General features: G+C 51.4%; 4 protein-coding genes across 4 annotated transcripts; 2 read left to right on the top strand and 2 right to left on the bottom strand.

The window, feature by feature from the left end:
* The first annotated feature begins 142 nt into the window (after window positions 1-142).
* Window positions 143-1,337, top strand: PV10_08512 (60S ribosomal protein L35). The gene is made up of 3 exons (XM_016373542.1): window positions 143-232; window positions 307-452; window positions 606-1,337. The coding sequence occupies exons 1-3, from the start codon at window positions 230-232 to the stop codon at window positions 838-840; spliced, it is 384 nt and encodes a 127-aa protein (XP_016220453.1). The 5' UTR covers window positions 143-229; the 3' UTR covers window positions 841-1,337.
* Window positions 1,338-1,353: 16 nt separating this feature from the next.
* On the bottom strand, window positions 1,354-4,539 carry PV10_08511 (uncharacterized protein). The gene has a single exon (XM_016373541.1). The coding sequence runs from the start codon at window positions 4,228-4,230 to the stop codon at window positions 1,432-1,434; it is 2,799 nt and encodes a 932-aa protein (XP_016220452.1). The 5' UTR covers window positions 4,231-4,539; the 3' UTR covers window positions 1,354-1,431.
* Window positions 4,540-5,497: 958 nt separating this feature from the next.
* PV10_08510 (uncharacterized protein) lies at window positions 5,498-8,366 on the top strand. Its single transcript, XM_016373540.1, has one exon. It carries the CDS (start codon window positions 6,076-6,078, stop codon window positions 7,927-7,929), a length of 1,854 nt encoding a protein of 617 aa, XP_016220451.1. The 5' UTR covers window positions 5,498-6,075; the 3' UTR covers window positions 7,930-8,366.
* A 207-nt stretch (window positions 8,367-8,573) lies between these two features.
* PV10_08509 (uncharacterized protein) lies at window positions 8,574-12,325 on the bottom strand. Its single transcript, XM_016373539.1, has one exon. The coding sequence runs from the start codon at window positions 11,141-11,143 to the stop codon at window positions 8,747-8,749; it is 2,397 nt and encodes a 798-aa protein (XP_016220450.1). The 5' UTR covers window positions 11,144-12,325; the 3' UTR covers window positions 8,574-8,746.
* Between the last annotated feature and the right edge of the window lie 62 nt (window positions 12,326-12,387).

The following is a 12,387-nucleotide window of genomic DNA, read 5'->3' as shown; positions in this document are numbered from 1 at the left end:
TGGCTCGTTGGCTTGTCTGACGAGGCCCAGGTGGAACTTTGTCGGAAGAAGCTGCTAAGCTTAACATGGGATAGCGTATAATCACGTGAGAAGACAAAAATCTTGGCACTCACCACACAATGGATTTTCCTTGCGCAGCCAACACTTCGCTACCTGCGGTTCAACGACAACCTCAACCTCAATCACCCACAACCCTTGACAATTTCGACGAGGTCTTTAATCACTCAAGATGGTACGGCGCCCCAAATACACCTCCTACTCGTCACTCTCACCCCGAGGTATCACTAACACATTGGTTTTATGTAGTCGTCAAGCGCCAAAGTCAAGCCCGGCCAACTCTGGGGCAAGGGAAAGGATGATTTGCAGAAGCAACTCGACGAGCTCAAGACCGAATTGGGATCCCTAAGAGTCCAGAAGATTTCCGGCGGTGCTACGTCAAAATTGACCAGAATGTATGTGTATTGAACCAACCCGCATCATTGAAGAGGAAGTCAAAGAAAAATGGATATAAAAAAACTCCAGCCATCGACGGAACATGAAAATTGACGCCTCGCAAAACAATTTGGAACATATTACTGACCGATGATTTTTTTCTTCTCTTTCAGACATGATCTCCGCAAATCAATTGCCCGCGTTTTGACCGTCATCAACGCCAACCAACGACACCAACTGCGACTCTTCTACGCCAAGAAGAAGTACCTCCCTCTGGATCTCCGAGCAAAGCAGACCCGTGCCATCCGACGACGATTGAGCAAGAAGGACGCCAGCCGAGTCACCGAGAAGCAAAAGAAGAAGCAGACCCATTTCCCTGCGCGGAAATATGCCATCAAGGCCGAATAGAGAGACCGTCGTTGAGAGTTTTGGTCGGACAACAACAGCGTGGTTAACAGTGGTCGCGAGCTTTTCATGCTGATGATGGACGACTATTGCGATTCTTCGAGATGAGGGTGAGGGTGGGGTGGTCGGAGATGATAACCTTTGTGCGCCAGACCGGGAAGAATCTTGACTAGTTGACTTATGGCTTGGTGGTTGCTGTGAAGCATGCTACTATAAGTCATGGCGCTGCAAAATTTCTACTTTGGTGATGGATAAAGGATAGTCATATCATGACCTGCATGGATGTAAATCAAATCTTGCGCGATGCAGACTTGAGAAGCAACATGCCAGGAGAAATGGCCTACGGAGTTCTTGCTATGCAAGGATTTAGACGCCTAGCCAATTTAAAAACGAAAAAAGAATCACAATCGTATGTCCACATTTATTTGCAGGACCAGTGAACGATCCAGACTCTTTGTTTGAGTCCTTATAGTCATGCCGTACATTGCGTCTATGTCGACTGCACGACTGACTGCAACTCGTGTGAAACATAACATCTATGGTAGTCACATTGTCATTAACAAACACATCGGCTTCCTCACCCAGAATCAAGGCTCAAGACTCCCAAGGAACCATGATCCACGCACCATCACACATGCATCTACCCATCAGGGCGACAACCGGCCTTGACCAGTCCTTTGGCGGAATATTGACATCCTCACTAAAACTTCCGCACCTGACACACTTCCTCAGGACCAACTGACCGCTACTGCCGGAGTGACTGTGCTCCAGCACACCCTTAGTGATGAGTTTCTTGCGGAGCACATCATACACGGGCGTCGGTCTGGTGCTAGGTAATTGCTTCCCTTGAACCTGATGATTCAGAAACAAAAAGTCCATGTCGGTTTGCTCGGTGAACAGCTTTAGACGATCGATCAGCAATTTGGATCTTAGCCCGTGGGGTGGGTTGATCAATTTAGTGAGGATAGTTTTGACGGTTCCCTGGTAAGCCTCATGGACGGTGCCAGTGGCCATCATCTCGACTTGTCTCGCAGCGGTGGCGGCAGGATCGCCCTCGACGTCGCCGGGGCTGGACCATCGTGATTCGAGGAGCGCTTCGATTGCAGGAAAGGAGACGCCTTTTCCTGTCGTTTCGTTTTGGATGCATTGCAGGACTTGGATTTGGTGTTTCAGTTTGGGGTCTGGGTGTTTAGCGTATGCTCGAACGGCGCGGACAAATGCCACGAGGAAAATGCGAGACCAGTGGCAGTTGATGAGGAGAGCGACTAGGCCTTGACTGCCATCTCCTACAGTGTCACCAAGTCGGTTTTGATTTTGATCGTCAAATATGTCGGGGTTGGTCTCGCGGTCGCCAACTTCGAGGATGGTGTTGATCACGAGTCTGATGACAGTCATGCCCCACCTGATCTGGCCACAGAGGATGTCGGTGAAGTCTGGGCTGAGGATCACGTTGAGATTATTGAAGTCTCTCAGACTGGTGTACAGGATAGTGGCGGTCTGGCGGATATTGTTTGCGAACCAGGCCCATTGAGCAGTCAAGGTCCATGGTTTAGCTCCTGGGGTGATTGGGTCGATGGACGAGAGGCCTGGGCAAAAGGTCGTTAGACCACTGTGATATGCCATAACTTTAGATATGACTTGTTTGTGAAAGACTCGTTCGAGTTCTGAGCCTTCGGCCTTATCGTTGATGTATTCTTTATCGCGGAAGAGGGTACGATACATGCCCGCGATCAGGCCCGGTACCAGCGTCGGAGGTACATTCTTCACGGCGCAGAGGAGAACATCGTCGATGGTAGTATTGAACCAGCAGGTTCTAGCGAACGTCAGGTTCAGCGACGCGAGAGCGACGTCGGTGGGCGAGTCTTGGGACGGGTCGGGTGGAGGTTGTGAGAAGTGGTATTCCATATGTGCCAGCTGAGTCTTGCCGTCAGGAGTCAAATCAGCACGGACACAAGCACTAGGTGAACAGCTAGATGCGTAAATGGTTGAGGTGAAAGGGTATGTGAAGCCTGCTTGAGCCATTGATGTGACTTCTGTGGGAGATGCTGCAAAAGAGACTGATGAGAGGTCATCCGTACCGAGAAAGTCAGTTCGGTTCTCTTGCGTAGTGATGATGACTGAATGGGTGGCGTCGTGGTATCGGAGAGATGTGATAACCTGCTCCTCCTTGTCAGGCTGTCGCTGCAAGGTGACGACAGTCGCTTGTTCTGCACTCGAGGAACCTTTGGCGGGGAGTTCATCGAAGCGAGGGTGCAAGCTCTGTTCGACGGAGGTGACGGTCCACCTCTTGATCAGACTGGAGATGAGGTAGCCTGGGTCAGTGACACCAACAGATTTGTTGATCCCAGTAGATACAGCCAAGATGGTTGGAGGTATATGGACGGCCTTTTCGACGTCGGAAGTTTGCAGCACCTCGAGATGACTCAATTGCCATGACTCGGGATCATAAATGTCGCCTCCCATGGCGGCTGAGACTGTTGGTTGAGATGAGACATGGCTACAGACGGCTTCGATGGTCAGCACCGGGACACCATCGACGTTTGCCTTGACTTCAGACCAATCGATGTTGATCATGTAGACTGAAATATTGGAATCAACCGCGTGCAAGACTACCAACATCTTGCCTTCGAGGGTCGAGGCGAAGCTGGCATGGCTGTAGACAGAGTCGGGGGATTGCGAAAGCTGGCGATTGAGCTTGACGTATTGTCCATCGCCGCGTTGGTAACAAAGAGAGAGTAGGCCACTGCGATGGGCGACTGCAACAGCTCGATGCCAATAAGGACCCAAGGGTTTTGCTCGGGCATTGACATGGGTCCAACGATCTTCTGTCTTGTTGGCGGTAGGGACAACATTTCGAGGGCGATCTTGTCTGTCCTGATTCAACCATGCCATGCCAATGGGCGGTGATGACGCGGTCGAAGTGTCGAGGGTCTCTTGATGGGCCAAATTGAGGCGATTGAGGGCGGTAGGGGAAGTCTGAAAGATGGATATTTTGGCCTTTGTGTCGACGACGACCAGTTCCCCGCCAGTGGAGCTCCAGGCTAGACTTGTGGCATTTTCAAAGACGGTGGAGAGAGCATGTCTCTGGATCAGGACCCAAGTGTTTGAAGGTTGATGGGATTCAAGGGCCTCGATGTAGACTGTGGTGGCATCATCGGAGATGGTGGCAATATGACCATGTCTGGACCAGGCAATGCGCTCCAGGCAGCCTGAGTACCAGCGGCGAGAAATATTATCGACGACAATGGGGTCGGTGGGGATGGCGACATTAGCGACGGCGTTTAGATGAGCCGTAGGGTCAATCTGCTGAATTTGGTCGAGTGAATTTTGATTGAAAAAGGTTGCGGATGCGAAATCATCGCCATCAGCGTCCATCTGATCGAGTTGGTCCATTTTTAGCCCACGATGCAGATGTGTATTTATAATTATCGCTGATAAGCTAGTCCGCCATATGTGAGGTAGAGTTTAAGTCCATGGCTGGTGTAGATGATTTTATACAATTATTCGGTTCTTAGCCAGGAGTCAAAGGGTGGGTTGATGAGTCGTTTGTCTGGTCATGTCAGTAACGATGGATGGCTGTGACTGTGACAAGCAACGAAAAATCATCTAACAAAAGCCAGTCACTATACAGGAGTGCTGGTATGTCGGAGAAATTTGGTAACGATGGCGCCGACTATGACTTGGTGTCACACATGAGATCTGAGTATGTATGGAGTGTGCCTAGTATGCGTAGTAGTGAATTATGGAGTATGTGCGGTGATGACAACCGCATGGCTCGTGCAGCAGAAGCAGAAACAAAAGCGGATCAGTGAATAGGCACAGAGACCAACCAGCGAGTTTCACTTTGGGTTAGACGTTTGTGGCATCTCTAGCATCTTTAGGTGTCCCCTCGCCCACTTTAGGCCTTGGCCCGTCCACGTTGGCGCCCCCGATGCCCCCCCTCGAAGCTCCAGTGGGCAAACACCGCAAGCCACATCTTCCCATCAAACCCTGCGTAGCCGGGGTAACAGTCGCATGTTTTGCAGGCATCCACCCCCGAGATTCGGCGCTAGTTGAGTTGGCCTTGTTCAGGCACACACAAGGCCAGCAATCACGTTCAAGATGGTGTGTCGAACTCTGTTGAACTGGCTGACTGGTCTATTTTGTCATTTCCTGCAGGATGCGCAGTTTTCCAAGTCTACAGGATATGTCGATCACCTTGTCTCTACATACTACAGAGACCTATTATCTGTGGTGTGCATCAATTCAGGCCAGTCATTATCATTGAAGCTGGAGGCCCCTACCAGCCGAGACGGCGGTTGACGCTTAGGCAGAGTCTTTGGCCTGAAAATGGCGACCTGCAAGAGCAGGGCGGCCCAGATCGTTGGTGTTGGAAGGGGCCGAAGGGGACGATGGGACCCCCCGCTAAGGGCGGTTGCGTATGTGTAGCGTGCTCATTTTAAGCTTGGGAGATCCTCTTTGGCCGAGGCCGAGTCCCCATGTCCGATCTGATCAGACGACTGTCTGGCATCATGATGATGTCTACGCATACTCGAAGCCCCTCGGCCCTGAGATTGTTGGTCTGTTGCAATTTGACTGTATCTATTCACAAGGTCGTTCGGCTTTGCTCACCTACTATTCATTATTATTGTGATTATTTACTATTGTTGTTTGAAGTCGAACAAGCGATTGCTTGGCCCCAATCCTCACTGCCCTCTTGTTCCCGTCCCTCGTCGTAGCCCTCTTCTGCTCCTCTTCCTCTCTCACTCTAATCCCTCATTCTACTCTTACCCTCCATAAAGCAAGGTTCGCCCTTAGATCCCGCCCGTCCTCCTAATCCTCCGCTTGTAAAAATAAAGGTCCCTCCTCCTTGCCAGCATGCATCCAGGTCAAACACACCAACTCTAAACATACTTGGCTCACTACCCACCCGTCCACCCCCGACTTCTTCCTCCTCTCGCTACTGGTCATTCCACTTCCACTTCTATCTCACCTTTCCAGCCTCATCCTGACTGCGCCTCTCCTTCTCACCTTGGTTTGCTTTCCTACAACGCCCACTCATTGGATCAACCACGCCTACATCAGTCGCAAACCACGGTCCTCGAGTGAGACATACTCCTCGGACTCTTGTTCCTAAGCGTCGAACCCGCAAACCCCCTCAAAGTGCAAGCACACTAAAGGCCGTACCTTCTTTTCAAAATCAACAAAGACAAAGACCATGCAATAAGAGTCCTTCATTTGACCGCTTTTCCTCTCGCCATGTCGCCAGACGAGGTATCCGATCCTTCATCACCTTTAAGCTCCATCCCAAGTTCTCCTCTATCTTCTCCTCCCAGTTCGCCAATCTTACCCCCCGGTTGGCAGACCTCGACCATCACTCCTCCACCTTCACAACATGCTGGCGACGAAATGCCACCAGCACGGAAGCGCCGCAAGATCGAGCCCAGAATTCGCACCACTCAGCATTTGGATCTCACTTCTGACACCGCCCAGTCCGAATACGACCGGTGTGAGGCCCTCGACACTTTGTTGAAAGCCGTCAGAAACAGGAGGAAAATTGTTGTTATTGCTGGTGCTGGTATCTCTGTCTCTGCTGGCATCCCAGACTTCCGCTCCTCTCATGGCCTATTCAACAGTCTGAGGGGTGAGCACAAACTCAAGTCATCAGGCAAAATGCTCTTCGACGCTTCTGTCTACAAAGATGACCACTCCACCTCCAGCTTCCATGACATGGTTCGCAAGCTCTCAAAGATGTCGGCCGCCGCCAAGCCTTCTCTCTTTCATCGTTTCCTTGCTCGCTTGTCCGTCGAGGGTAGATTGTTACGCTTGTACACCCAAAACGTCGATGGGCTAGAAACCACTCTACCACCTCTTGCAACACAAGTCCCTCTGAATCACAAGGCCCCCTTTCCTCAGACTGTTCAACTGCATGGAGGACTAGAGAAGATGATGTGTCAAAAGTGCAGACACATCTCCGACTTTGAGGCTCACCTTTTCCAAGGCCCAACCCCACCTCTATGTCCCCAATGTGTCGCGGCAGACACTTTACGCACTGCTCATGCTGGAAAACGAAGCCACGGGGTTGGTCGACTACGCCCACGCATTGTCCTCTACAATGAACACAACCCAGACGATGAAGCCATTGGCGCCGTCACAACAGCCGACTTCCGGACACGTCCAGATGCCGTCATCGTCGTGGGAACGAGTATGAAGATCCCAACCGTGCGACGAATCGTCCATGAAATGTGCCAGATTGTGCGTGATCGAAGAGAAGGGACTACGGTCTGGATCAATCATGATCCCATTCCTCCTGGCAAGGACCTAGAGAATCTGTGGGATCTTATCGTCAAAGGCGACAGTGACGACGTCGCGCGGATGGCCGGCTTGAGGGAGTGGGATGATCCTAACCAAGAGGTTGCAGAACCCTACACCGAAGCGGACATTGCAAGAATTCGAGCTAGGCAAGGCGATGTCGAGGTCGTCATTCCACCCTCACCAAAGAAGACGAAGCCAGAATCTGCTGCACAACGACTCTTGCCTTCACCTGCATTGCATACCATGACACCTCCACGCAGCCAAAATGGAGATCGAGCAACGGCGACGCCAAAACGGGGTCCTCCGCTAAATAATTCTCCGATTAGGATCAAACTAAACGTCACTGAGAGAAGCAGTCCTGAATTCAAGAAGCTCAACGCCGCAACAAAGGCCAATAACCCAGCCAGTTCTGGCAAGAAACTGGCCGACGTTCTTGGCAAGGAAAATCAGAGACGACCTGCCGCTAAATCAAAGACATCGCTCAATCGCAAACCAAAGGTGACTAAAATTCGAGCTTCTGCCAATCCCAAACTTCAGCGTATTATTACCGGCAAGGTCACCAAGTCGGCATCAAAAAACGCCGCGTTATCGAAGAAGCTACCGGCCGAACCTCTCTCACCTCGTCGCGATTCGAATGAGATTGTCCAGCCGCCGAATGTATCAGAATATTCCAGTGCAGAGGCTAGTCCTGCCCCCGAGACACCTCCTGCCTATACTGGTACAGATTGGCAGCGCAGTTCGGATACCGTCTCACCCTCAGGTCGAATCCCGAGTGACATGGTCAGACTATTGAACTAAGGAGACAAAGGTGTTAAATGGCTTGAAAAAGACATGATTTTGGGCGGAGCATCACCATTACTGGGGGTTCTGGAGAGCAGAGCTGGTTAGACTCAAAGCACTCGGACAGGGCAGACAATCTTGGCTTGGGATGGGTCTGGAAATACCAGAATTATGCATATTGACCCATGAAATGTTGCATTGGGCAGTCATATTGGTTTGATTGTACATTAAAAATATTGATTGCATATGGTTTTGGCGATGTTGGTGGCCGCCATTAAGGGCCAACGAAAAGGAACGTATTGTGTCCGTTGTTGATGGATGGCCGGATGGCATGGCATGGCGTTTTCGCTGCACGCGACAGACGCTGACTCTGTCACTCAGAACGGAGTAATTGCATTGGAAATCGATTAAATCATGGAGATTACAACTAATTTACTAGTTGAGGTGTACAGCTGCGATTTTTTCTCTTCCGTGAGTATACGTTGATGTAATATGATTGACCTTAAGGGGTCTGCGAGTGTGGCAGAATTAAGATTATATTCTGTCGTGACGAAACACCGCTCGACTTTTCGTGACACCACTCAGTAGTACTTGAACAAGCCCTAATCTATGCATCGTTTTAGAAAGGAAAACCAAAAAGCAAAACAAGGAGGCACTAAATAATATATAACATAAGGCATAGCTAGGAACGAGGTATGTATTTCATATCAGTCATATCATCTCCTCTTGTCCCACTGTACTTCCACTCCATTCCACTTCAACCCAACCCAACCAACTCATCTCTCATCTCATCGTTTGACACTCAGATTGTCTTAACGCACGCTCGCGCGCACGCTCACATAGCCTGCCCAACGCCACTACTGTCATAAACCCCTCTTTCCAAATCATGTCTCCCATCATCACCACCTCTCATATCTCTAGCTCTCAACCTAGTCGGCCGACGTAACTCTCTACTCCCTCGTGACCCGCCACCATCGGAAACATCGCTGCCACCGCCAGTCTTGCTCCATCCACCGGGCATACCGCTACTGACGCGCCATGTACTGTCATCGCTGGCCATGGACATTGTACGGGTTCCGCTGCCACCGAACCCGCCTCGGCCATGTACAGGAGCAGGAGCAGGAGCAGGAGCAGGAACAGGCTCCGGGTCATCAACAGTTTGTGGTCCAAAAATACCGGTTGACATATAATCGTATTCACCACCGGATCTCCGGCGCGGGACGCCCATGTGTGGATATCCGTTGTCACCAACAATGGCTTTACTGGACGACACGGGAGCTGGGTCGTCGATGACGGGGTATGACGATGTCATGTTGTTGCTAGTCCATGGGTTGGCCGAGTATATGTCGTATGGCGTGTAGTCCTGAGAGGTGCGGCTTCTGCGAGCGGCTGCGGCTCCACCAGAACCGATAGCGCCGAGACTGCTACGTTGTGGACTGCGGCTCGGGAGGCGGTGGCGCGCATCTGATTCCGTGTAGCTGTCAGGAAGAAGTTCGGTTGATAGCGGACTGGGAATGGCTGGTCGGTGGATGTAGCTGTGGATGGCGGATGGCGGTGCCATGGTGCCAAGTGCACTGTTACGGCGGCTGCGTGTTGTGGGGGTTGGTGGGATCGTGGATGGATCTGGATCCGAGTCCCGCCGCGGATTGTCTGGCCGACTGGGCGGAGGGATGCTCTGAGGGGGAGATGGCTCCGTTAAGCCTTCGACGTATGTGTCGCTCGATGAAGTCGAGAGGTCGTGTCCAGGACTAGGAACTTCGCCGTTCAGTCGATGAGGACTCCGACTGTAACCGCGATTGGACCCCTGGCTATGTCGACGAAGATCGCTGTTGCTGTCACCACTGCTACTTCTCGATCGACGTTTGTTGGTTTGATGATGTGCTATTGCGGCTCCTCCAAGTACCCCTGCAGCTAGCCCGCCTGCGCCTATTGCCATTGCGTTTCCGTGATGGCCCCCAACTTCCGGCTCATCATATAGGTGAGGAGAGTACTCTTGGTCAAATGCGGCGTTGGCTCTGGCTGCGTCGCGATGGAAACTACGGCGTGATTCTCCACTGCTTCGAGACGGTAGCTTGTTCAGTGACTCCATCTCCGCCTCTGGCTCAACAGGTGAGATGGGTGAGACGGGTGAATATGGCCATGGCTCGCTGTTATTGACATTGTTGACAGGGACTGGTTTTCTGGTTATACTTCTTGGTCGCGAGGGAGGGAGGGGTTCAGCTTCGGGAGGAAGGGCCCCGTCGTCGGCGACAAGGGTCTTTTCATCATCTTGCGCTTTGTGGTGATGCATCAGCCCAGCACCTACCGCGGCACCCGCGATCCCAGCGGCCAGGGCTCCTTTCTTGTGTGAGGAGCTGTCCGAGCTTCGTGACTCACTCAACCGATATCCAGTGCCGTCCTCCAAAAAAGGCTCGTCGCGCGGCACCATTCCATCTGTTAATCCTGCACGAGAATTCGGTGCGGATCGTCGAGGTGGCGGTGGGACGGGAACAAAGGGATTTTCCTGAGAATTGCGTCTGGCACTTTCGGTCATTAAGGGTGCACCGTGATCACCTTGGTCGTGATGGAAACTGTCGAAGCGGCGAGCCTTGCGGACTCTCCAGCTTTCGATATCTTCATCCGCAGGAGACAAAGCGCTATGTCGAGGCGAGGTGTTGAGGTGTCGCCTGCGCTTCCGACATAGTACTATTGCTAACAAGAAGAGGCCAAGTGCAAGAATGCCGAGCACGGAACCGAGAATGATAGCTAGCTTGTGGTGACTATTGTTTGAAGTTCCTGAAGAGGCAGCTGGTGTGGGTGTCTCCGCCGCAGCTCCCTGTATCGAGGACGTAGGAAGTGAGGTCTGTTCAATTGAAGTCGACAAGGCGGTGCTGGACGAGGAGAGTGTCACAGGAGAGGTTGAGGACGAAGTCAAGTCCATCGAGCCGGATGCTGATATGGTCGAGGTGCTTGATTGACTGGTCGAGTCTGCAGTTGAGGCTGAACTTGAGCTCTCAGGCTCGGAAGAAGAACTCGAGGCTGTGGTTGACGCTGGCGAGGACGGTGTCGTGGTAGCCAAAGACGACGCTGGTGTAGCAGTGGCCACCGACACAGCTGACGCGAGCATTGATGTGACTTGAGTATAGACCGATAGAGCATCCGATATCAATTGATCGATAGGGTCAGAAGAGCGAGACTGCGCTGCCGCTTGCGACATGCTCGCAGCGCAGACCATAATCTGAAGTACCTTCATTCTGGAGGTTATTTTGTAGGTAGATTATGCTGTAAGTGGCACTCAGGTCGCAGTCAACCGCTGAAGCGATGCCTCAGGGAGGATTGAGTGATTGTTTGTAGCAACATCAACCACTCACTGTTAATTATATAGCTGGGAATGAGAGATAAAAGATAAGTGATAGTTAGCAGACTGAGATCACCAGATTCATTCACAGGGAAGAGATGGTAGAGATTCACTGTCCAGGAATTGCAGACCCACGAGATGATATTCATTGTAGGACTCGCTCATCTGACCAGGCCGATATCAACAGGGTCTCTCCCAGGGTACGCGGCTTGCATGAGTTTGGTCGGCACTAGAGTACCACGGCAGGGGAGGAATCAAGGAGGGAAACCCTGTGAGAATCAATCCGTCTAGGATCTCGAACCATGACTCCGACTTTCGAGGACTGGGACGCAAGACGATTTGTTCCCTTTACACCGAACATCGTGGCATCTAGGATTCAAGTTGCGCCTAGCTGTAGCCCAGTAAAAGTCTTGTGGTATGAGTGGTCGTTGGTTCAAGTCTAGATGGAGGTCTAGACGATCGCATGCAGGGACGTTAACATCATCATGTTGATTGGCCGATGGTGTGGCTGTGTGGCGGTGCTTGTGGCGCTAAATGTATCTGAAGTGGCGAATTTGTTCACCCAAAGTCGAATTTGCCGACGATTGACAAGATCACCATGTATGGTCCAACTGCGGTTTTCTCGAGACGAGGGGGCACTGGGGAATTGCTGGGTTGTATGCGTACAGGATTCGCGGATCTCATCCGAGTTGAGTGCTGTGTCCAACCAGAGCAACCTCAAGATATCGTGATAGTCGTACCCCAGGGGTCTATCCGCCATGATTTATTTTTAGACCTCCAGGTTTCTTCTTCGAGAGCCCGCGTTCCACAGGCATACTGTCTAGGCGGATGTACATCATTCATAGTGCTTCAATGACTGATGAAGCCAATGCTGGACTCACCGCAGGACGTAGATCGAAAATCATCGTCCGGTTGTGTTGACTCACGTGACCAAAACAGCTGACAGCAGGAGCGTGCCGGAGTCCTTACCTCAGACAAGGAGTGTGTGACATCATGGCATGAGATTATTGCTGAAACTCAAGACAATTGTGCAGTAGTCCAATTGTCAGATGTGTAAAAGATTCCACAGTCCATGACTTCATTCATGTACATAATGAACTCAAGGTAATGTCAAACAATCAGGTGGCGGATGTTATCTC

This window comes from Exophiala mesophila, assembly GCF_000836275.1.
Source record: "Exophiala mesophila strain CBS 40295 unplaced genomic scaffold supercont1.6, whole genome shotgun sequence".
Taxonomy (NCBI): domain Eukaryota; kingdom Fungi; phylum Ascomycota; class Eurotiomycetes; order Chaetothyriales; family Herpotrichiellaceae; genus Exophiala; species Exophiala mesophila.
This window is presented reverse-complemented; position numbering and strand designations above follow the sequence as displayed.

Excerpts from the sequence above, each read along its gene's own strand:
- PV10_08512 (XM_016373542.1), top strand. Across the intron at positions 453-605 it reads ACGTCAAAATTGACCAGAAT|ACATGATCTCCGCAAATCAA; the intron begins GTATGTGTATTG and ends CTTCTCTTTCAG.
- PV10_08511 (XM_016373541.1), bottom strand. The coding sequence starts at position 4,230 with ATGGACCAACTCGATCAGATGGACGCTGATGGCGATGATTTCGCATCC.
- PV10_08510 (XM_016373540.1), top strand. The coding sequence starts at position 6,076 with ATGTCGCCAGACGAGGTATCCGATCCTTCATCACCTTTAAGCTCCATC.
- PV10_08509 (XM_016373539.1), bottom strand. The coding sequence starts at position 11,143 with ATGAAGGTACTTCAGATTATGGTCTGCGCTGCGAGCATGTCGCAAGCG.